This window comes from Moschus berezovskii, chromosome 11, assembly GCF_049115385.1.
Source record: "Moschus berezovskii isolate FMDL1 chromosome 11, NW_MosBer_1.0, whole genome shotgun sequence".
Classification (NCBI taxonomy): Eukaryota; Metazoa; Chordata; class Mammalia; order Artiodactyla; family Moschidae; genus Moschus; species Moschus berezovskii.
This window is the reverse complement of record NC_142470.1, coordinates 36008719-36033905: the sequence shown is the minus strand read 5'-3', so window position 1 is coordinate 36033905 and position 25187 is coordinate 36008719. Positions and strand designations below refer to the sequence as shown.

Sequence of the window (25187 nt, the reverse complement as noted above, 5' to 3'; positions counted from 1 at the left end):
GTAGAGAGTAATACAGGGATGTACTACTTGCTATTTTACCAGTTTTATTGAGATATAACTCAGATATCATACAATTCACTCGTTTAAAGTACAGAATTCAATGACTTTTGATATCTTCAGGGTAGCACAATGATTACCACAATAAATTTTAGTACATTTTCATCACTTCATAGAGAAGGCAGTCACACTCCATTCCTCTCTCCCTTCAGCCTCAGGCAACCACTTTCTATGATTTTGGATTTATGTATTCTTCACAGTTGATGTAAATGAACTATGTGGCTCTCTGAGGACTGGCTTCTTTCACTTGCATAAGGTTTTCAGCATTCATCCACTTTGTAGCATGTATCAATACTTTATTCCTTTTAATTGTCAAGTAATATATCATTGTATGGATATTCTGTCTATCCATTCATTAGCTGCTGGACATTTCAGTTGTTTTTACAACTATTGACTATTATGAATAAGGCCGCTTGCTATAAACATTCATGTAGAAGTTTTCAAAAAATATCTATTTATTTTTGGCTGTGCTGAGTCTTCATTGCTATACTTTCTCTAGTTGCAGTGAGCTTCTCTCTAGTTGCGAAGCATGGGCTTCTCATTGTGGTGGCGTCTCTTGTTGCAGTGCACAGGCTCTAAGGGCACGTGGGCTTCAGTAGTTGCTGCTCCTGGGCTGCAGAGTGCAAGCTCAGTAGTTGTGGCACACGAGCTTAGTTGTTCCATGGTATGTGAGATATTCCTGGACCAGGGATCAAACTGGTATCCCTTACATTGTAAGGTGGATTCTTAACCCCTGGAGCACCAGGAAAGCCCCATGTACAAGTTTTTGTGTGAACATATTTTTCATTTCTTTAGAGTATAAAACTAAGAGTGGAATTGCTGGGTCATATGGTCTCTGTTTAGCTTTTTGAGGAAGTGCCAGATTGTTTTCCAAAGCAACTAAATAAAATTCCCACCAGAAGTGAGGGTTCCAATGTCTCCACATCCTTGTCAATATTTGTTATTATCAGTCTTTTTTTTAAATTACAGCCTTCCTAGTACATATAAAGAAATAGCTCCTTGATTTTGATCTTACATTTTTCTGATAGCTGTTGAGCATCTATTCATGTGCTTTTTTTGCCCATCTGAATATCTTTTTTGAAGAAATGTGTATTCAGATCCTTTGCCCTTTAGAAAATTGGGTTGTCTCTTTATTTCTGAGTTTTAAGAGCTGTTTATATATTTGAGATACAAGTACCTTATAAGATAGATGATTTGCAAAGATTTTCTTCCAGTTTCTTGGCTATCTCTTCACTTTCTTAATGGTGCCCTTTGAAGAACAAAATTTTTAAATTTTGATGATGCTCATTTTTTAATCTGTATTTTCTATTCTTGCTTGTGCTTCTGGTTATTACATCTAAGAAACCTAATCCAAGGTCATGAAGATTTAACACCTATGTTTTAAGAATTTTATAGTTTTTAACTCTTAAATATAGGTCTTTGATCCATTTGAGTTAGTTTTTATATATAATATGAAGCAGGGGTCCAGGTGCTTTCTTTCGCATGTGGACATCCAGCTGCTTCAGCACAATTTGTGGAAAGATTATTCTTGCCCCACTGAGTTTTCTTGGTACCCTTGCCAAAAGTCAATTGAACATAAATTTCTGGACTCTTCAATTTTTATTCCATTGAGGGAGATACTATGCAATATAGGGTGGTAAGGAATGATTTCTCTGAGGTGACACTTAGCAGAGTCCTGCATGAAGTGAGGAAGTGAAGCATACTAACTAATATCTGGGGGAAAGCATTCCAGATAATAGGAATGGCAAGTGCAAAGACTCCAAGGTGGGAGCGTCCTTGATGAATCTGAGGAATAGCTATAAGGCCAGTGTGGTTGAAGTGAAGTGATCAAGGCTGGGAGATAAAGTCAATGAAATAAGGGAGGAGAGCTGGCAGACCAGGTGGAGCAAGGTAAGGATGTTGACTTTTACTCTGAGATGAGAAACCTCTGAGTTTCTGAGGAGACATGATTTGATTTCCTAAAAGATTTACTCTGGCTGCTATGAAGAATAAACTGTAGGAGAGAAAGACTGTGAGGGAGTCTATTTGGAAAGTTATGGAAATAGTTGAGGCAAGAGATGACAATTAAAGTAGGGTTTAGTGGTGGAGAAGGTGAGAAATAGTAGGTTGCTGGATATTTCTTTAAGGTATAGACTGAAAAAAAAAAAAAAAAAAGCCTAGGGTGACAGTTTTTGGCCAAAAACTAGAATGATGAAGTTACTGTTTATTGACATGTGGAAGATTGTAGGAGGAGCAAGTGTGGAGGTCTGTATGGGAGAATCACAAACTCAATTTTCAGCATGTTAAGTCTGAGGTATCTACTAGATAACAAAATATGAAGTAGAAAATTAGATATGCCAATCTGGAATTAGGGGAGAACTCTGTTAGTTCTCAGTGCTGAAGCCTTGAGAGACTGAACTTATCTGTAAATCCCACTGACATTGTCAGTGTCAGTGAAATGAGTGAAAAAGTCAGTGAAAAATCAGTGAAAAAGTCATTACAGCAACTGACTTTTCAGGTGTCTAAAACATTGTAGTCTTTTATAACCCACATCATTCTCTAACAGTCTGGTGCCAGCAACCGAGGTAATTCCAGCTCCAACAGAATAAAACTGTTGCAGTTAAAATGTGAGTCATTGTATCTGATGAGTAGTGGGCAGCCTACCATGAGAAAGCATTGCCTATCCTGACCTCTTGCCTCCAGTGCCGCCTCTATGCACTTGGCTGAGTGTTCCACGGAGCTTGAAGCATTTACTTTGATAAAATCAGAGTGTTCAAATAAGAGCACTATCATACCAAGGATGGCAACAGGTGCACAAATTACCCACTCCTGACCTGGGGAGGCAGTGACAAAAAATAACAAGACAGGAATTTTTCAAGGCCCTGTAATAGGAATGAGTCCTTTAAATTCATTAATGAGGATCCACTAATAGCAGGGAGGTAGTCATACATACTCATCCTTTCATATTTTTCTATCGAATATAATCATGTGCTGTATAGTCTTCTAAGTTATTTCTGAATCTTTGCATTTCTCCCAATATTCAACAATTCTAATTTAATCCAAAACCATGTATAACTTCTATAACTTCATCTCATTAATAAATATAATTAACAAGATTAGTTCTGGACAGAGTTCTGTGACACACCTCTAAAGTCTTCCCTCAGGTTGGATACTAATCCATTAATTGGCTTCTCTGGCCTGTAGTCATTAAACTAGATATGACTTCATTTAACTACAGCATTATCTGCCAAAACTCTTCTGAACTAGTTCTGGCTTACATTAAAGAACTTAATTAATTACATGAACTAGTTACTGCCTTCCATTAATTTTCTACTCCGATATTTTTAGTTTGAAACATTAACTTTCTTTACTGAAAACCAGAACATCAGATAAAATAACTGATCTTTTAATTCAGTGTCTTTCTGCTTTACATTAATAGAATCTGTCATCAAGGAAACTTAATGTATGCTATATGAACAGGTATAGTTTTAAAGCTTATTTAAATTTATTTAAATTTTAATACCATACTGTTTATATTTCAAGCTTATGAATGTGAAATTTTGATACTTTAGTGGAAATTATTATTCAGCTCAAATGTTATTACCCTGAAGTACTTTGGAATGTGGACACTATTTCTTCCTAATATATTGGTGATCTTTTAGAGAAGAGAAACATACTAAAATAAAAAATACTTTCTATGGAAGTAGGCTGTTCAGAAAAAAGAAATAATTTTTAATTATTGTGCTATAAATTTAAAATATCAACATTTTAATATACAAATTGTACTCATGGTAATCATCAAGGTTAACAGTTTACCCTTCATTTACAAAAAATGAAGCATAGAACCACATTACATAAAGAGAAGACAGAGATTATATATATAAAGCATTTAAAAATCTTACCTCCTCACAGCATCGCCTGCTTACAATAGCCCTATAGTCAATTCTATCCCAGAGTTGGTCCCTTAACTTTAAGAAGTCAGGGAATAATTTTCTCCAGTTTTTCCCTAAAGCCCATGGAAAAATTTCATATTTGGATTCTTCTTCATCTTCTTCAACTGTATTAGCAAGATACCTTAAAAAGAAGACCAACAACTCAAGAAAGAAATGGGTGAAGTACAGGAAGAGAGTGTTTGCGCACATACAAAAAACCCAGCTTGTTTATAAGCACAATAAAAGATGTTCAAGCCTTATGAATGATTAAAGAAATGTATATAAAAAAATAGAGATACAATAAACTTTACATTGTTGAGTTCTGGATATTTTTATATTCCTACAAATTTTGAGCTTTGTTCTAGGATGTAATTATTTGAAACAGTCTGATCCTTTCAAGTCTTGATTTCATGATTTGTTAGATGGATCTGGAGCAATGTTCAGTTTGGGGCTAATTACTCCCCACTAGGGAAAGATGTTTCCAAGTACTCTACTCAGTACTGAATTATTCAGTGTGAACTGTAAGTTTTTTCAGTCTGGCTGGTGCGAACAGGCACTAATTGAGCCGCGGGTGCATGTTAGGCACTGTGTTCCCTCTAACCTTTTCGTATGGTCCTTCTCTACACTCAAATACCTGAGGGGGATTAGGCATGCATAAAAGTAGGAAAACAAGACAGATAAGAAGAATCATTAGCCAATCAAAACTGTAATAGACAAAGACACTAAAACAGTTACAATTATTCCAGATGTTCAAAAAGACAAGTAGACACATTGAAAGTATACTTCTAGAGATGAAAACTTTGTGTACAATGAAAATTACACTGAGTAAGGGTAGTGAAGTGAAGTGAAGTCACTCAGTCGTGTTCGACTCTTTGTTGCCCACCAGGCTCCTCCTTCCATGGGATTCTCCAGGCAAGAGTACTGGAGTGGGTTGCCATTTCCTTCTCCAGGGATCTTTCCAACCCAGGGTTCGAACCCGGGTCTCCCACATTGGAGGCAGACACTTTAACCTCTGAGCCACCAGGGAAGCCAGCAGATTAAATGTCACAGAAGGAAAGATTTGTGCACTGAAGACATAGCAATATAAACTATCCAAAATGAAACACATTGAGAAAATGAAACAAAAATAATGAACAGAGCATCAATAAGCTGTGAGACAACTTCAAGCAGCTTAATAAAGGTGAAATTGGAATCCCTAAAGGGTGGTGGACAGAAAAAACACCTGAAGAAATAAGTACGGAAAAATTTTGAAATTTGATGAAAACTATCAACCCACAAAGAAGCTGAATGAACTCCAAAGCACAAAACATATAGAAAATTACACCAAAGCATATCATAATTAATTGCTTAGGGCCAGTGATATAGAGAAAAATCTTAAAAGCAGTCAGAGAAAAAAATAGACACATTAAATTATACAGGAATAGAGATAAGGATGAAGCAGATTTCTCACTGGAAACAATGCAAGCTCCACAGATGATTTTCTAAGAAAAAAAAAAAGGCAACTTGTAATAAAAAGATTTACAAAACATATAAGGGAACAAGGCAAAATGAAAAGAAACAGGCTGTGAAGTGTGAAGATACTGGAATTAATAGACAAACACCCAATAAAAGGGGGTCTTAAAAGCAAACAGAAAGGTAGGCAAATGATCCCAAGTGGAAGGTTTGAGATGTAAGAAGTAACAGTAATCAAAGATACATAAATATGCAGGCAAATCTAAACAAATGTTGAATTTATAAAACAACAATAATAATGTCTAACTTTTTAGAGAGCATCATGTAGAACTAATGGAATTGTAAGAGAACAGAAGTTGGGTCTTGTAATTAAAAATAACTAGGGTAATTGCTGAAAGAATAGGTGTAGAATGTGAGATTTCCAAAGAAGTAGAGGAAAAAAGGTGTCAAAGGTAAAATTTTAAAAATCTCAATTAAAAAAAAAGATAAAAGTGGAGGGGAAAGAAGGAACAGAAAAAAAAAAAAAGGAATATTTACAAAGTACACCACAAGATGGTGGGAAAAAATGCAAATATATAAGAAACAAGAGTATTTTTTTCTGTAGTGAAAGTGAACTACAGCTACACATATCAATAGAAACTAGTCTCAAAATAATATCATAAAGCAAAAGAAAGAATTTACAGAAGGCACGTACATATAATTTTTATTGTACAGCCCCAAAATAGGAATAACCAAATAATATATTATTAAGAGGTATACACATAGAATAAAGGAAAGCAAAAAAATGATTACTTGTGGAAGGAAGAGGCTCTAATTGGGAAACTGTGTGCTGTGAGCTTCTAAGATTCTGGTAATGTTCTATTCTCAAGTCAGGGGTACCTGAATGTTTGTTTTGCTTGTATTCTTTCACACACACATACATATACACTCCAATCACTCTTCTGTAGATATTTCATGTTAAAAAATTTAAAAGCACACACAGAAGTGTGAGTACATTTCTATTCATGTAACATACACACTGGTTCATATATAGAAAATTATTTCTAGACAGATACATATGAAACTGTTAATTATCCTTGAGGAGGGAGCTCAAGATCTTGAGATACGAGAAGACTTACTTTTAATTGTATACCCTCCTATGTAGTCTTTTTAACCATGCACACATTCATATTTGTGTGTGTGTGTGTGTGTGTATGTCTCAGTTGTGTCCTACTCTTTGTGACTCCATGGACTGTAGCCCACCAGGCCCCTCTCTCCATGGGATTTTCCAGGTAAGAATACTGGAGTGGGTTGCCATGCCCTCCTCCAGGGGATCTTCCTAACCCAGGGATTGAACCTATGTCTCTTGCATCTCCTGCACTGGCAGGCAGGTTCTTTACCACTGGCGCCACCTGAAAAGTACCCATTCATATTTAGTTACATTAATATGAGTACTTACATATTTTTATTCTCCCTTAAAATAATTATATATTTTAATATTATTTAATATCAATATCATAAAGCACCTCATTGTTAAACTCAGTTATTCGAGTCAAATTGTGCCCTCTGTGAAATTACATCAAGTAATTTCTCACTTTAGTATCCCTAAGAATTGTTAGTAAACTGTAGAGTTGGAAGAGGTTGGCCCCTTTCATGCTTGCTGATTATGAAAAATCTATAATGCACATACTGAGTGCCACACTCAGTATGGCAGCAAATTTGGAAAACTCAGCAGTGGCCACAGGACTGGAAAAGGTCAGTTTTCATTCCAATCCCAAAAAAAGGCAATGCCAAACAATGTTCAAACTACCGCACAATTGCACTCATCTCACACACTAGCACAGCAATGCTCAAAATTCTCCAAGCCAGGCTTCAACATTACGTGGATCTTGAACTTGTAGATGTTCAAGCTGGATTTAGAAAAGGCAGAGGAACCAGAGATCAAATTGCCAACATCCGTTGGCTCACAGAAAAAGCAAGAGAGTTCCAGAAAAACATCTATGCCAAAGCGCTTGACTGTGGATTACAACAAACTGTGGAAAATTCCTAAAGAGATGGGAACACCAGACCACCTTACCTGCCTCCTGAGAAATCTGTATGCAGGTCAAGAAGCAACAGTTAGAACTGGACATGGGACAACGGACTGGTTCCAAATTGGGAAAGGAGTACGTCAAGCTGGATATTGTTCACCCTGCTTATTTAACTTATATGCAGTGTACATCCTGCGAAATGCCAAGCTGGATGAAAACAAGCTGGGAGAAATATCAATAACCTCAGATATGCAAATGATACCACCCTTATGGCAGAAAGCAAAGAACTATCTTTTGATGAAAGTGAAACAGGAGAGTGAAAAAGCTGGCTTAAAACTCAGTATTCAAAAAACTAAAATCATGGCATGCAGTCCCATCACTTCATGGCAAATAGATGGGGAAACAATGGAAACAGTGACAGACTTTATTTTGGGGGGCTCCAAAATCACTGCAGATGGTGACTGCAGCCATGAGATTAAAAGATGCTTGCTCCTTGGAAGAAAAGCTATGCCAAACCTAGACAGCAAATTAAAAAGCAGAGACATTTTTTTACACACAAAGGTCCATCTAGTCAAAGCTATGGTTTTTCCAGTAGTCACATATGGATGTGAGAGTTGGACTATAAAGAAAGCTGAGCGCCCAAGAATTGATGCTTTTCAACTATGGTTTTGGAGAAGACTCTTGAGAGTCCCTTGGACAGCAAGGAGATCCAACTAGTCAGTCCTAAAGGAAATTAGTCCTGAATATTCATTGGAAGGACTGATGTTGAAGCTGAAACTCCAATACATTGGTCACCTGATGTGAAGAATTGACTCACTGGAAAAGACCCTGATGCTGGGAAAGACGAGGGCAGAAGGGGACAACAGAGGATGCAATGGTTAGATCACCAACTCGATGGACACGATTTTGAGCAAGCTCCGGGAGTTGGTGGTAGACAGGGAAGACTGGTGTGCTGAAGTCCATGGGGTTGCAAAGAGTTGGACACTTCTGAGCAACTAAACTGAACTGAACTGATAATGTACTATGGTACAGAGGAACCTGGTAGGCTATAGTCCATGGGGTCGAAAAGAGTTGGACACGACTGAGCAACTTCACTTTCACTTTTCAATATAGTATTAAGACCACATTATGATTCCATTCTACATTAACAATTTTTCAGGCTCCATGCAATGAAATGTCTGTATCTTACACATGTAAGTTGTCTTCTAATTTGAAATAGATTTTTATTGGAGCAGAGTCCATTCATTTTGCATAGGGTTAATTATGTTTATTCAAATAAAGAGTTAAGAAATTCTATGTTAGCCATTGAGGTATGCAAAAAAAGTAAGGTACACATTCCTTGCCTTTAAGGAGTTTATAGTCAAGTAGAAAAGGCAACCAAGTATGAAAAAAATACATAACTAAAAAAAGAATACAGAAAATAGTAGAATTTCAGAATGTTAAAAGAATATATAGAAAATAACTTGAAATAGAACTGTGGCTGAGAAAATATTTAATGAGAACTACTGAGTTGGGTGGGCTTCCCCTGTGGCTCAGATGGTAAAGAATCTGCCTGTAATGCAGGAGACCCAGGTTTGATCCCTGGGTCAGGAAGATCCCCTGGAGAAGGAAATGGCAACCCACTCCAGTATTCTTGCCTGGAAAATTCCATGGACAGGGAAGCCCGGTGGGCTACAGTCCATGGGACTGCAAAGAGTCAGACATGACTGAGTGACTATTACTTCACTTCACATTGAGTGGGGTTATATCAAAAGTATGATTAGATATAAAAATGGAAATTATGATTCATGTTACTTTTAATGTGAAGCTTATAATACAACATGCAATAAAACCTGACATGCTACTACACAGTGTAAGCTAACAAAGTGCTTTGCTGGTAATAATTTTACAAAACTGGTCAAATTCAATTTTGGGCATGTGGTAAAATTTAAGTAAAGTTTCTTTTGGCTTGTTTTCAATTTTCAGGTGAGAAAAAATACAAAATAGATATTGCATCAATATACAGATATAATACTAAGAGACACATTAATAGCCATACAGCTTAGTGTCAAATGGCTGGATTTGGCCATTGGCAAATCACACCTAAATCTGTGCCCCAGTTCCACTGCTTACTAACTTTTGTGATCTTGGAAAGCACTTCATCTTCCTAAGTTTCATTTTTCCTATCTGTAAAATGGAGATAATTTAAAAATATATCTCATAGGAAAATTAAACGAGTTTACAGAAAATATTTTTCTGGTGCCTCGCACATGATACTCAAATTAGCTAATACTACTGTGTTCCTCCTGGAAAAGACTCTGATGCTGGGAGGGATTGGGGGCAGGAGGAGAAGGGGACGACAGAGAATGAGATGGTTGGATGGCATCACAACTCGATGGACATGAGTTTGAGTGAACTCCGGGAGTTGGTGATGGATAGGGAGGCCTGGCGTGCTGGGATTCATGGGGTTGCAGAGAGTTGGACATGACTGAGTGACTGAACTGAACTGAACTGATTATGTTCCTCCAATTTAGCAATGATCATCGAATTTTATACTGAGTTTATTTTTTCCTATGCATGGGGAAATGTATCTCCTGAAAACATGCAAAGATCAATTTCTTCTAGTCCTATTTCTTGAATTACATTCTGAATTAAGCAGACTTTAAATTCTTCATTGCTAATAGTTGCTGTGATATTTAACTTCAATATGTTTATATGTAGCTCCTTAGTTAGGTACTTAAAATTATATTCATATATTTCAAACTGTAGCATTGTATCCAGGTACTGGGGTTTTGATATTGAGATTGTCTAAAGTATTTTCCACAAACTGTTCAACTTAAAAGGGCAATAGTTATGATTTTTACTAAATATTAAATTTCAAAGAGGATATTCTGGCTTTAAAAAGTCTCTAAGTCCAAAAAAGGAAAATTTTGGGGTAATTTATATGGAACACTATATAAAGTATGACAATGTGAAAAGTACAATACAAATTCAAGTGGAATATTAAATAATGAATCTTAGGCATAAGATCAATGAAAAGAACATAAGAATATCCTATTAAAGTTAAAAAAAAACCATACAGCCTTTAAACAGGAAGGCCTATTCAAAGATATATACCAGGCTTTAAACAGCCTCTATTTTAAATAAGGTATTATATATATTGCGCTTCCCTGATAACTCAGCTGGTAAAGAATCTGCCTGCAATGCAGGAGACGCCGGTTCAATTCCTGGGTCAGGAAGATCCTCTGGAGAAGGGAAAGGTTACCCACTCCAGTATTCTTGGGCTTCCCTGGTGGCTCAGCTGATAAGGAAACCGCCTGCAATGCGGGAGACCTGGGTTCCATCCCTGGGTTGGGAATATTTGCTTGGAGAAGGGAAAGGCTACCCACTCCAGACTATACAGTCCATGGGCTCACAAAGAGTCAGACACGACTTATAAATAACTACCATAAAAATCACTTAGTAGAAAGCATACTTACAGAGCAATAAAGAAATTTATCCTGGTATGCTCATTTACAGTAAATTTAGCTCTCTTGAAATAAACAAAGGTCATAGCCAAAAGATACTACAGAGAAAAAAGTTAAAAGTTAAAATTAATGTTTTGCTTTCATAAGTAAAACTGCTTTAAACTAGCTGTCTTTATATGCTAAAACAATAAAGCATTATTAATCCTTATTACAGAAACACCTATTTGAGTCCTTATTTTTTGGCTTCCTTTGATCCATATGAACAGTGAGAAATAGTTCTGGATCATTTATGATTAAGTCATAATTGGAATCAACTCCTAAATTTTATTCTTGCCAATATTTTTTGAACCCCAAACTCATTTTTTTCCCTATTATTCAAACATACAAAGAAGCTGAAATAATAATCAAGTGAATAACCATACATCCTTTACCAAGATTCATCAACTGTTACTCTGTTGCCACACTGGCTTGATGTATGTGTATATGCAATTTTCCCCCCCTCAACTCTTTGAGTTAATTGTAAACATCCATACTGAAAATAATTAAAAAATAACTTCTAACCAGAAATTAGAATCACATGGCTCTATTTTCACTGGGAAAAGTGTTTTAAATGTATTATTAGGAAGACATGTCTAGCCTGTTATTAGGACACATGCCAGGTTCTGCCTGTTCAAGTTAAAAATACAAATATATTAGACTCCCTCTCATAAAATAGCTAATTCATCCTACCTTCACAGGTTTGACCACAAAGGTGATTCCAAGGTTTTCAAGATAACTTTCAGTAAAGGACTCAATACTAGTTTGTCAAGATACACTATTCCTGGTTAGTTACTTTAGAGGCACTGCCCCCTGCTGTCCAACAACTTTAATTACCGATAAGGCACTTAAATTTAAACTTTAGAAGTCCACATGAACTGGATATTTGATATTAAGGCATTACTGTTAATTTTTAAAGGCATTAGTGACACTGATTATGTTTAGAAAGATCTCACTTTTTAGAAGTACGTCTTTAAATGTTTATGGATAAAATGTTAGGCTGTCTGGGATTTGCTTCAAAATAATCCAGTTTTGGCGAGAGAAATGAGAAGAAACAAGAATGGCCATGAGTTGATGACTGTTTTAGTTGTATGGTAGGTACACAGACGGTCTTTGTTTTATTGTCTCTACTATAATTTTAGATGTACTACCGCATGTTTGAAATTTTCTAAAATTAAAATTTCAAACTTTAAAAGAAAACCTCCAATTTTATTTTTGTTATCTTAAGCTTAAAATAAAAAGAGTTTACATCAATATTAAATTAATGGGTATTTAATCATGAGGTAGTCTGTTCATTCCCTTTTCTGTTGGTTGGCACATTATCTTAAATGTGATATGAAGTCATGCTGCATTTTCTGATATGACTAACTGGTCTAAGATGACATTTATAAAGCTGAAATTCTGTTTGGCTAAACCTAAAGAGTACAGAGACATCACAATCCCTACTGTATAAATCAGCATCATGATGTTCTTTTATGAAACACTGACTCCTATATAAAGAATAAGATAAACTAATTTTACTCTAAAAGATTATTGGGATTTGTTTCATTTAAATTATCTACAAAATATTAAAATGTATAATTGACCACTTTTATCAAATGTTATTACTGATCGCCGAAGAATTGATGCTTTTGAACTGTGGTGCTGGAGAAGACTCTTGAGAGTCCCTTGGACTGCAAGGAAATCCAACCATTCTAAAGGAGATCAATCCTGGGTGTTCATTGGAAGGACTGATGCTAAAGCTGAAACTCCAATACTTTGGCCACCTCATGCGACGAGTTGACTCACTGGAAAAGACTCTGATGCTGGGAGGGATTGGGGGCGGGAGGAGATGGGGACGACAGAGAATGAGATGGCTGGATGGCATCACCGCCTCAATGGACATGAGTTTGAGTGAACTCCGGGAGTTGGTGATGGACAGGGATGCCTGGAGTGCTGTGATTCATGGGGTCGCAAAGAGTCGGACACGACTGAGCGACTGAACGGAACGGATTACCTTATAAAAGGTAACAATTCTGATTAAAACATATTAAGCCTAATACAGCAAATATTTTATAACTATAAATGGAGTATAACATTTTAAAATTGTGAATCATATTGTACACCTGTACTGTACATCATCTAAACTTCAATTAAAAAAGAATAAAAAGCAAAACCAAACCAAAAACACCCAACCAACCAAACAAAAAATATATTACGTCTATATTGATTCTTGTTTTAAATCAAACAAATATGGGTTTAAGATCATATGAACCTAAATCAATAATACTTTATATTCCTTGAGTATAGATGGAATGAATGTATGTTGTATACTAATGTGTAAGCATTCCATTTTGAAGGAGCAACGTTAAGTTAGTTCTTTTCTTAACCTTAATTAATAAGATAGAAAATCATTGTAAGGTTCATTAAAGTCCTGACAGTCCAGTAACATAAAAATGCTAGTTAATGATTATACTGTTATCAAATTTACCTTGTCTGCAATTCTACAGCAGCAGTCCATCCACAAGAAATCCTGAATTAAATCATCATCTACAACAAAAGAAGACTATGACTTGTCTTTTGAAAACAGGTTTCCTTTTGAAGAATTAATTTTTACATAAGGAGATTATAAACAATGCTTTAAATCAAACAAAATGGCTGGACTGGTGTTGTCCAAAGTATAGTTTTTGGTTCTTTAGTGTGTTTACCATGGAAAACACTGTACAGAAAACTACCACTTTATTTTTTGCCTTCCCATCTATTTGCCTTAATATATAGCCCAGACTAAAGGGGGAATGCCAGAAGTGTTTGATTTAGCTCTTTTAGGAATGTTTGGCGTAGTTCCAGATGGGCTCTTTTGTTAATTTCCAAAACAAATCTTTAACTGGTGGAAATGTAATCTGATAAAAGATAACTCAGTCATTAAGAAATAATGACTCAATGAATACTCTGTTTTCTAAATAGCTTTTTTTTTTTTTAAACCACTTTCTCCTTTTAGGTACAGGGTAATTTTAGGTTTTGGGTTCTTTTTCTATCCTCCTATTTATCGCACCTCTGCCCAATAATCTATTATCCAAATACACATGAAAATGTCTATGTAAAGAAGATTTAAATTCATTAGTTATTTATAACTAGCATTTAATTTTGGAAAGATAGTATTATGACAAAAAGATCAACAGACAAAAGTACTGTTAAAAAGAATAACATCCAAAAAATAGGTGAAAAATACTCACTTCAAATAAAGGCTCAAATACATAATACCAAAATATATGTGTAGCTGTCAGAAAATAATTTGGAAAAAAATCCACTTTTTTTCATTTCCCCCTCCATTTTTAGTTAAATAAGTATAACTTTTTGTTATATCCTAGAAATATCATCTTGGAGAAGGAAATGGCAACCCACTCCAGTGTTCTTGCCTGGAGAATCCCAGGGATGGGGGAGCCTGGTGGGCTTCCGTCTATGGGGTCACACAGAGTCGGACACGACTAAAGTGACTTAGCAGCAGAAATATCATCAGTGTAGTGAAATAAATGGAAAGTTCCAATTTTCTGAGAATAATTAATCTCTGCCTTGTTAATTCCATTTCTATTTCTTAAATTACCTAAAATGGTAGAGCCGTGTATTTTTCCTTATTTCCCACATTCCGTTATGAATAACAAAAAAGTTTGTGGGTAATAATTTTGCTCTACTCTTAATAAAGAGAGACGGAACCCCCATCCCCCATTTTTCAAAGACTTCTGTCCTCTCAGCAGGGCAAATACTCTTGTCCCTAACTCTCTCTTCTTTTATGCATTTCCTTTCCTCTATAAGCAAGGAAAGTTGTTACCTGAATCTACCAATCTGTGAAAGCTACTTGATTTGATTCAGTCCCACAGATAAGTACCAGAATCTATCTATCCAACGCTTTATTCTGTCTACCTTACTACCTTACCTCAAAAAAAAAAAAAAAGGGTCCTCTTTCTTGGGCCAGTAGAAATACTACAAAGTTTCTTTTTGGCTATTTTTAAGATTATCAGCAAAGTAGCACTGTTTCAAGATCTGAACAAAATTCAATTTTATTATATGAGCATTATGATACAGCATAGTTAGTTTTGAATAATATTCCCCAGAGATTATACTAAAACTTCTCTAGGTTGACTAACTTTGCCAGTTTGCTCAGTTTTAGCACTGAGTCCTGGGAAACCCCTCAGGCTCAGTGACCCTGAGTCAGTTAGCTCACCTGAGACTTTATGTGTATTTACTTTAGGTCAAACAAAACTCATGCTATGACCTTGAATTGCCCAGAATTTACATTTGATACTTGAATTAAGTAGTCTAGAAGCTAGAAGAGTCAGAATTTCTACTCTAAAAGTAATAAAAACAAACGAAAATCTAGCACTGGGGGGAAAAAAAACAGACTAAGGCAAAAACAAATTTGGCTGGAGACAGAAAATCTAACACAGAAAATAACAGCATCCTTTTTGATTATCATGAAAATGATAAAACAGAACTTACATTCTCTCACTTTAAGTACTTTATAATTAACTCTATTACAATATTTTAAACCTACCAAATAATTTAAAGAAAGCAGTCATTTCCTGACGCTGTATAACTAGACAGGGTCCTTTGGGGCGTTTAGACTTGTTGCTATTATGTGCATTTTTTTCAGATGCTGGCCAACTATCTTTAAAAATAGGACGCTTCAGAGTAATGGGTTTTTTAGGTTGATGCAATCTATTTGACCCTGATTTTACATGTACAGTGACAGTAGGTGGTGTCTCACAGCACAGCTGATTATGTCTCATTTTGGTTTCCCACGATTCCTGTAAAAATAAAACACATAGTTATTTATCACACTCTTGTTCACTTCAAGAAAAGCTATGATTCCTTTGGGTCTGGTATGCCTCTATTACCAAATAATAAGATACTGCATACTATTTTGCTTTGACTACTAGGGAACTAAAAACCAAATTTTAAAGTTAATTATAGAAACTGTGCTGAGTTTATAATCTATTTGTGGTATTCTTTTTTCCTGATAATTTTTATTCTGCTTGTATTGACATAATTTTATCATATGATTATTGTCATCTCAAATTTTTTATAGAATAAGGCAAACTATTTTGAGAACTAAGTTATTGTCAATATCATTATGTTAAAAAGCAATTCACATACATACAAACATTTTCTAACTGGTTAATTCCTGGATATGTTATAAAACTCACTGATTCAACAAGTGCTTATTGATATTTTTGAAAAGTTAAAAACAATTCTAGCAAAGAAATGCATGCATTGAGGAATTCTCATAAATTGATCACTTTAACTTCTAAAGTTCTGAGTGTATGACTATGTTATTTGAGTGGCTGATTACCAGTGTATATGAATGTAAACTTCTATAGTCTAATAAAAATTGAAAGTTAATCCATCAATATTTAATGATATGCATAATCACTATTATGTTTGATGGTAATTAGTTCACATAATTACTAGTAATACTTTTATGATCAAAGTATTTATAGAATAATAGGAAATGGAGTTATGAATAGCCAAAGCAGAAAACTACTTTAAGACCCTAATGAGAATCTCTGAATCCATAACTCACAGTGACCCAGGCGGTCGTTCCTCCCTCAGTGTTCAGTGAGTTAGGTACAGATTCTCCTTCCTGACCCTCAGAAACTTCCCTGCCGAAGGAAGGGATGGAAAATAAAATTGGATATAGTGAGGCTAGATCAGAATTGTCCAATATAAAGTGAGCCACATATATAACTTTGTATTTCTAAAGCCACATTTAAAAAGCACTAATAAGCAAGTCAATTTAATTTTACAAATATACTTTATGTAACTGAGTATATCCAAAATATAATTTTGGCATGAAATCAATATAAAAACTAATAAGACATTTTATATTCTTCTTTTATACTAAGTCTTTGAAATCTGGTGTGTATTATACTTATATCTGAATTTTGAATGCTAAAATTTGCAAGTTAGTGAAATGTAGTCTTGCCAAAACAATGATCTAGGAGGTAAGGGGAAAATATTTTATATTCCTTCAATATTTAATTGTAAAGTAAAAATTCTTCAGTTGCACCTGCCACATTTCAACTGTTTAATAAGCACATATGGCTAGTAGCTACCCATATTAGACAACACAGGGCTAGATTATGAAGAACTGCTGCTGCTACTGCTAAGTCACTTTAGTCGTGTCCGACTCTGTGCAACCCCATAGACAGCAGCCCACCAGGCTCTCCCGTCCCTGGGATTCTCCAGGCAAGAACACTGGAGTGGGCTGCCATTTCCTTCTCCAGTGTGTGAAAGTGAAAAGTGAAAGTGAAGTCGCTCACTCGTGTCCGACCCTCAGCGACCCCATGGACTGCAGCCTTCCAGGCTCCTCCATCCATGGGATTTTCCAGGCAAGAGTACTGGAGTGGCTTGCCATTGCCTTCTCCGTATGAAGAACTAGGCAGAGTAAATTATATTCAATTACTTTTATATATAATTCCTTCTCCTCTACTTTGCTTCCCTCCTCTCCACTCCTTTTTCTTCCTAGATCCTCATCTGTATTGTTTTTTTCCCCCCAAAGAAAGAGCAGCCTTACAATCTAGATGGAAAAAACTAGTCATGCTTCTCACATTGGGGTGTGAGGGCTAGGCTTAGGGAGTGGGGGGCAGATGTGCCAGAAAACAGAATAACTGTGTCACTTCTCCCAGGATATCACTTTTACTTAATGTTAAGTAACTTAAAATAGTGTTGCTTTATTAAAACAACCTGGGATATATGATGGAAACAGAATGCAAATTTTCTATCAAAACAAATAGTGGTCACATTTTACATTATTCTGCTTCATATAAAAATTTAGAAAACAGAAACAGGAGGAAATCCCCCAATAGAGATTCATTATTAATAAGCAAACACTGGCAAGAGAGTTATGGAGAAGGAGCTTAAGGAGAGAAGCTATCAATGATACATTTTTGGTCAAATTCCAACTTTAGGTAACTTCTATTTTTGCTCTTCATTTAGACATACTAAGAGAATGGCAATAGTCAAATGAGAATTATTTTAAGACAAAGGGTAATTTTTTTATAATTCTTTTCAAAAATTAATTGAAGGATAATTACAAAATTTTGTTTTCTGTCAAACCTCAACATGAATCAGCCATAGGTATACATATATCTCCTCCCTCTTGAACCTCTCTCCCATCTCCCTCCCCACCCCACCCGTCTCACCCCACTAGGTTGATACAGAGGCCCTGTTTGAATTTCTTGAGACATACAGCAAATTCCCTTTGGCTATTTTACATATGATAATGTAAGTTTCCATGTTACTCTCTCTATACATCTCACCCTCCCTTCTCCTCTCCCTGTGTCCGTAAGTCTGTTCTCTGTCTGCTTCTCCACTGCTGCCCTGCAGATAAATTCTTTGGTACCACTTCGTAGATTCCATATATGCATTAGTATATGATATTTATCTTTCTCTTTCTGACTTACTTCATTCTGTATAATAAGCTCTAGGTTCATCCACCTCATTATTATAATTATTAACATGTATTCCTTTTTATGGCTGAGTAATATTCCCTTACATATATGTACCACAGGGGTACAACTTCTTTATCCATTCATCTGTCAATGGACATTTAGGTTGCTTCCATGTTCTAGCTACTGTAAATGAACACTGGGGTACATGTGTCTTTTTCAATTTCGGTTTCCTCAGGGTATATGTCTAGGAAACGGATTGCTGGGTCACATGGTGGTTTATTTCTAATTTTTAAAGGAATCTCCATACTATATATAAGGCAGGATTTTAAAGTATGACTGAAGGCAAAGGGACAGAACTGGTTGAGAATAAATGTTAAAATACTGGACAAGAGACCTGGATTAAGACCTGATTTCTCACCAGTGATATGATCTTAGGTTATTTAACTTCTGGGAGTCTACCTTTTCTCGCTTGTGATATTGAGACAGTAAAAGCACTTATTTTTTTTAGAAGCTGGTACATAGTAAGCATTCAAAGTTATCTATTATCAGGTATTGTTATAATACATATTTTGGAGGGTTAATGAGGAAAGGAACCATATGAATAATGCACAGTGCTGAATGTTTGGCAAAAACTCAACCTATGGCAGCACTATTATTGTAACTTTTTTACAGGAAGAGTGTCTTTGAAGGAAAGAGTCCTAATATGACAGATAACCAAATTTCACCTCAACTAATAAACGCAATTTAAATGTTAAAATTTTATTGCTAACAGGCACCATAGGTATATTATAATGTGCTTATGATAAAGAATAAAGTTTGTAAAGAGACAGGCTCTCAATTACTTCTAAAGTTTTTTTGTTTTTTTTTAATTGAAGCTAGCTGGCCTACAGTCGTACTGGAAATGTTAGGAAAGGACATTTGTAATTTTGATAAATGGGCTAAGGGCATAGCCCTGAGATACAGCAACTCAGGTCTCAGGATTCTGGTGCAGATGCTCCTGGAAAAAAAAAGATGCGTTTAATGGGACACAAAAGGCAGGATGAATTAAAAACACTGCTATCCCCCGCTCAGCTGTATAAAGTCGGGCGGGCTGCAGGGAGGCGCGACCTCTTTCCTAATGGCCTTCCTTTCCGATGCGGGGAGCGCCCGCTGAGAGGGCACGGCGAGCCCTTGGGGACGCGTCTCCTTTGTCCTCTCCCCCGCCGACTAGTGAGCACAACCAGCTGAGCTGGTGAGCAAAGTGCGGCAAACCCCAACAAACACGGCCGAGGGGAGCGCCCTGCCTCCTCTCTCTACCGCACCGTAGTCCTCCTCCCCGCTCCTCCCGGCTCTGCGCAGTCCTACCGCTACGCCTCCGCCTCCCCACCGGCACCTGAGGAAACTCAAGGGCGGAAGTGTGTGAGGAAGGGGTCGAGACGCCGCCGCCATAGCCTCACACATTTAGGCCGGCGGGGCTGGAGGCAAGAGGGGGCGGAGGGGCCAGGCACAAGCAAATCTGTACAGTCGCCGGCGAGCGAGCGGAGGGTACCTGCGGAAACCTGAGGCTGTTGAGCGAGAGCCGGACCTGCGGTCAGCCTGTCCCAGACGCCCTACGCCTCAGACGGTTACTCGCAGTTCGCTCCCCCGCGGCCCCGCGACCTCCCGCCAACCCGAGCGAGGCCGACGCAGGCCAATCAGCGCCCGGAGCCCTCCCCTCGAGGCGGGGCTAGCCCGAGGCTGCGCGCAACGCCTGCCGACCTTTCACCGTTACCTTCCCATGCTTCCCCCAGGAAAGGGCCTGGTAAAAGGCGGGACGCTACCAGGCCTCTTCTTGCCTTCTAATACAACCCCTTTCCCCTGGGCACATACTAAAGTCAGGCTTGGATTAGAGCCATTTATCTTTTCGGAGAAGGCAATGGCACCCCACTCCAGTACTCTTGCCTGGAAAAATCCCATGGACAGAGGAGCCTGGTGGGCTGCAGTCCATGGGGTCAGGAGGAGTCGGACACGACTGAGCGACTTCACTTTCACTTGCACACATTGGAGAAGGAAATGGCAGCCCACTCCAGTGTTCTTGCCTGGAGAATCCCAGGGACGGGGGAGCTTGGTGGGCTGCCGTCTATGGGGTCGCACAGAGTTGGACACGACTGAAGCGACTTAGCAGCAGCATCTTCCCTCCAGCGAGACGGAGGCACCGCTGGGCCGGGAATTCTGCCCCACCGCACCAAGCATATACATTGGCAGGTACGCAAAAAATGGAGCGATCAATAGCGGGAGGACGAAGAATCAGAGGAACTTTGCAGCAGTAGTTGTAAATTGCTGCTACGTTAAATAATTACAGAAACAGAGGAAAAGGCAACTTAAACTGAAAAATGTGTGAATACTGTGGCTCACTGTGAGAAGGGGTAATGTTCTTTTATCCTGTTAAATCTATCGTTCTAACTCCTACAGGAACCTTTTCGTTTTGGCGGGATTCTAGCCTTTCTTTGGCCTGGTGCCTAGGATGTAAGGTACTTAATGTTTGTTCAATGAATAAGTAAAAGGATTCTTCCTTGCTTTTTAATTTTGTCCCTGACATCTTTTTCTCTTTCCTTCTAATTTATAACCTGTTTCCTCACCCCTTTGATATATCACGTTGCTGCAGTCTTCTAAATATTTTGAATGACTGCATACTACTCCAGAATGGATGGACCAAATTTAAATCGTTTTGATATTTGCATTGCTTCTAGATTTTTTAGCTACCAACATTGTTGTTATTCAGTCGCAAAGTCGTGTCTTGACTTTGCGACCCCATGGTCTGCAGCACCCTAGGCTTCCCTGTCCCTGTCTCCCAGAATTTGCCCAAGTTCATGTCTATTGAGTCAGTGATGCCATCCAACCATCTCATCCTCTGTTCCACTCTTCTCCTTCAATCCCTCCCAGCATAAGGGTCTTTTCCAGTGAGTCAACTCTTCGCATGAGGTGGCCAAAGTATTGCAGTTTCAGCTTCAGCATCAGTCCTTCCAATGAACACCCAGGACTGATCTCCTTTAGGATGGACTGGTTGGATCTCCTGGCAGTCCAAGGGACTCTCAAGAGTCGTCTCCAACACCACAGTTCAGAAGCATCAATTCGACACTCAGCTTTCTCATATTCCAACTCTCACACCCATACATGACTACTGGAAAAACTGTAGCTTTCACTAGACAGACCTTTGTCGGCAAAGTAATGTCTCTGCTTTTTAATATGCTGTCTAGGTTGGTCATAACTTTCCTTCCAAGGAGTAAGCGTCTTTTAATTTCATGGTTGCAGTCACCATCTGCAGTGATTATGGAGCCCCCAAAAATAAAGTCAGCCACTGCTTCTAATTTCATGTACACTTAAAAAGGAATTTGGCCTTGCCTATTTGTGGTGCTTGCAAGCTCAGTCCTGTCCAACTCTTTGTGACCCCATGGACTGTAGCCTACCAGGCTTCTTGTCCATGGGATTCTCCAGGCAAGAGTACTGGAGTGGGTTGCCGTTTCCTTCTCCAGATCTTCCCAACCCAGGGATCGAACCCGGGTCTCCGACATTGGAGGCAGACGCTTTACCGTCTGAGCCACCAGGGAAGCTCCTATTTGTGGTACTTCCTAGCAATTAGTTCCTCAGTCAGCAACTCTGAAGAACTATTATTTAGTTCCCTTCTTTCTTGGGCTCTCACCCAGTTAGAGGATGGCAAAAACCACCTACATGTAAGAGGACACAATCTGGGAATTCATTTTTCATTTTAAGCGTTTTGAACATTTTCTTGAATGAACCAAGAAACAAACCGGCTGTGAAAACCTTAAATACTGATTCTCTTGAAAACACCACTGTTTGAAGCCTCATCCCGCTTTCTCTGGTGGTTCTCTTTTCCCCAAGTTATCAGGGTTTACTGTGATTACTAGTTTCCAGCCTTTACAGGCATGCTGCTTTGCAGATACTACATTTTCTTTTTCACAGATTAAAGGTTTGTGATAACCCTAGCAGACCTGTGCAAGTCTGTTAGCGCAGCTTTTCCAGCAGCATTTTCTCACATTATGTCTCTGTCACATTTTGGTAATTCTTGCAATATTTCAAACATTTTCATTATTATTTCGTTATGGTGACCCATAATCAGTGATCTTTGATGTTACTGATTATTTTGAGGTGCCACAAAGGGAGCCCATAAAAGCCCATCTATAAATGTGTTTTGATTGCTACACTAACCAGCCATTCTCTCATCTCACTCCCTTTCCTTGGGCCTTTTCCCTGAGACACAACAAAACTGAAATCAGGCCAGTTAAGGTTTTACAGTGGCTCCACAGTGTTTAAGTGAAAGGTAGAGTTGGATGTCTCCCATTTTAAATAAAAATCCAGGCATCTTTTACATAAATGGGATTGCATACAAATTTTAAAAATGAAGTATTTGATATGTACAAAAATATTAGTAATATATATGCAAGCTAAGCACAAACACTCAAGAAACCACCACCCACCAAAAAAGCATGGTACCTAAGACCCAAGGAATAGAACATAATACTATTGAGATTCTGTATACTCCTCCTCCCTTCCCTTACTTCCCAGAAGAGGTGACTTCTGTTTTTCCCACTCCCTACCCCTCCTCCTCCCAGGGAATCTGAAAGCCTAATCACTGGACTGCCAGGGAATTATCCCGTTCCATTTTTTTTAGATTTACCATATTCCCAAGCATAAATCTTGTTTGATAATATTCTCTATTCTCCATACTTTTAAGACTTAGACATGCTAATGCATGACAGTGAATCATTTTCATTCTGTATAGGATTGTTCTATATACCGTAATGAATCAATGCTCCTGTCAAGTCTTTTGGGTTATTTTTTTGCTATGACTGCTGTAAGTATTCCCATACACAGACCTGGTTATCTGGTGTGCTGTCTCTGTAAAGCCACTTAAGTTATTTATAGCTTGCACAGGATCTGATTAGTTGGTTGGTTGATTGATCAGTGCACATGTATTAAAATCAAATATTTTGAATACTACTTCTGTTTATGTATGTATGCCCTATGGGGCACACATGGAGTTTTTTTAATAAATGTTTTAAAGTGAAACTGTTGGTTTTTAGAGTATGTACATTTTCAACTAAGCAAGATTATCAATGCTAACTAAATTCATTTTCCAAGGAGTTGTATGTACTAATTTTATGTAAGAGTTTCCATTTGTCCACATCTTACCAACATCATGTTTTCAGACTTTGTGTGACAAAGATTAACCTTAAGGGCCAGCCACTGATTCAAGCTGGGCAAAATTCGCTTCCTGGAATTCTGTACTGTGACCAAGTATGGCTAATTGCTCTTTTATATGGTTCGGTTCAGTTCAGTTCAATCACTCAGTCGTGTCCGACTCTTTGCGACCCCATGAATCACAGCACGCCAGGCCTCCCTGTTCATCACCAACTCCCGGAGTTCACTCAAACTCATGTCCATCAAGTCGGTGATGCCATCCAGCCATCTCATTCTCTGTCGTCCCCTTCTCCTCCTGCCCCCAATCCCTCCCAGCATCAGAGTCTTTTCCAGTGAGTCAACTCTTCGCATCAGGTGGCCAAAGTATTGGAGCTTCAGCTTTAGCATCAGTCCCCTCCAATGAACACCCAGGATTGATCTCCTTTAGAATGGACTGGTTGGATCTCCTTTACTGGCAGAGGTTAAAAACCCTTCAGAAGTATTAGCATTGAGCAGTAATCAAAAAGATAAAACTTCTCTCCAGTTTTCTCCACTGTACCTCACTTTTTTGTTCAGTAATGAAAATATCTATTTTTATTTCTCCTCATTCTAGCTTCTACTTATGACATAATCTTTATTTGTTAAATTGAGGCAAGTTTTCAAGTTTTGATTCCTGGTTTTAAGTGTTCATTTACTAGGTTGACTTCTGAAAGACAAAGTGTCACACAAACTACATCACCTTCCTAAAAATGTTTGAAGAGTCTCACAACAAAGATGACTTTAAGGTCAATAGAATAAAACCTAAATAAAATGCAGCAAAGGGGAGGCAAGAAAGTAACCATAAAGATATTGCAAAGTTTGATACTGAACAAGAGACAACCTCCTCAATGTGCCTGTCAGCAGAAGCTGAGAAATGTTCCTTCAACAAACTGAACACTGACTTCTCATTATTTACCAATGTTTTACCAAATAAGGATTATAGTTCTGACAACAGACATTTTTGCCATACAGACCCAAATCAATTTTCTCCTGAGACTATTCCAGCATTCTTGTTAAGACAGAAAAAGCAGTTAGATGAGGATAAAAACTGGAACTATTTTTGACTAATTTCTCCAAAAGAGCAAAGTGTCAAAACAGAACCAGTAATACTAATTTTTGAAACTCACTTGTCATTCATTAAAACAACATCTGCATCCGTACTATGTGCCAGGCACTACACCAGGAGCTGTAGACACATCAGCAAACAAGAGATAAAAATCTCTGGTCCATATGCGTTTACATTCTAGTCACATACAATTAGACTGATCTAGACCCAAAGGCTTCTAAGGACCAAAAACTTTTTGTAGGAATGCCCAACATACTAATGGATCTGTACAGCATATAATTTGATTTTCAGCGGCATGACCAAGCCCCAACTAAGATTATCCTGGAAGATGGGGATTTATTTCTAAAACTTAAGGCATATACTGCGTAACAGATACATGTGCTAAGAATGGGGCCCTAGGCCTCACATAAGTTTTTCTGAGGTATTGAGTAATTTCCTGAGTTCTACCAGAATATGCTTAAGGTGACTCTACCCCTCACACCTGCCTTTTCAGGAATCCTTATTATACTGAAAGCTACAGAGACAGAGCTCATGTTTGCCCAAGAATGGTAGGATAGGTGTCAGTTTGTTAATAACCTGTTGGTGAG

General features: G+C 37.7%; 1 protein-coding gene and 1 long non-coding RNA gene across 2 annotated transcripts in view; one reads left to right on the top strand and one right to left on the bottom strand.

The window, feature by feature from the left end:
- SPDYA (speedy/RINGO cell cycle regulator family member A) overlaps positions 1 to 18046 on the bottom strand; it is a 34676-nt gene extending 16630 nt beyond the window's left edge. The window contains exons 1-5 of the mRNA XM_055400924.2: positions 16469 to 18046; positions 15440 to 15692; positions 13382 to 13440; positions 10888 to 10973; positions 3939 to 4110 (exon numbers count right to left, since the gene is read on the bottom strand). Coding sequence (XP_055256899.2) covers positions 3939 to 4110; positions 10888 to 10973; positions 13382 to 13440; positions 15440 to 15674 — 552 coding nt within the window. The 5' untranslated portion in view covers positions 15675 to 15692; positions 16469 to 18046. The remainder of the gene's footprint in view (positions 1 to 3938; positions 4111 to 10887; positions 10974 to 13381; positions 13441 to 15439; positions 15693 to 16468) is intronic.
- Positions 18047 to 20429: 2383 nt separating this feature from the next.
- On the top strand, positions 20430 to 21296 carry LOC129539894 (uncharacterized). Its single transcript, XR_008682542.2, has 3 exons — positions 20430 to 20561; positions 20769 to 20827; positions 21240 to 21296. It is a non-coding gene; the product is annotated as an uncharacterized LOC129539894 (long non-coding RNA).
- Positions 21297 to 25187: the final 3891 nt, after the last annotated feature.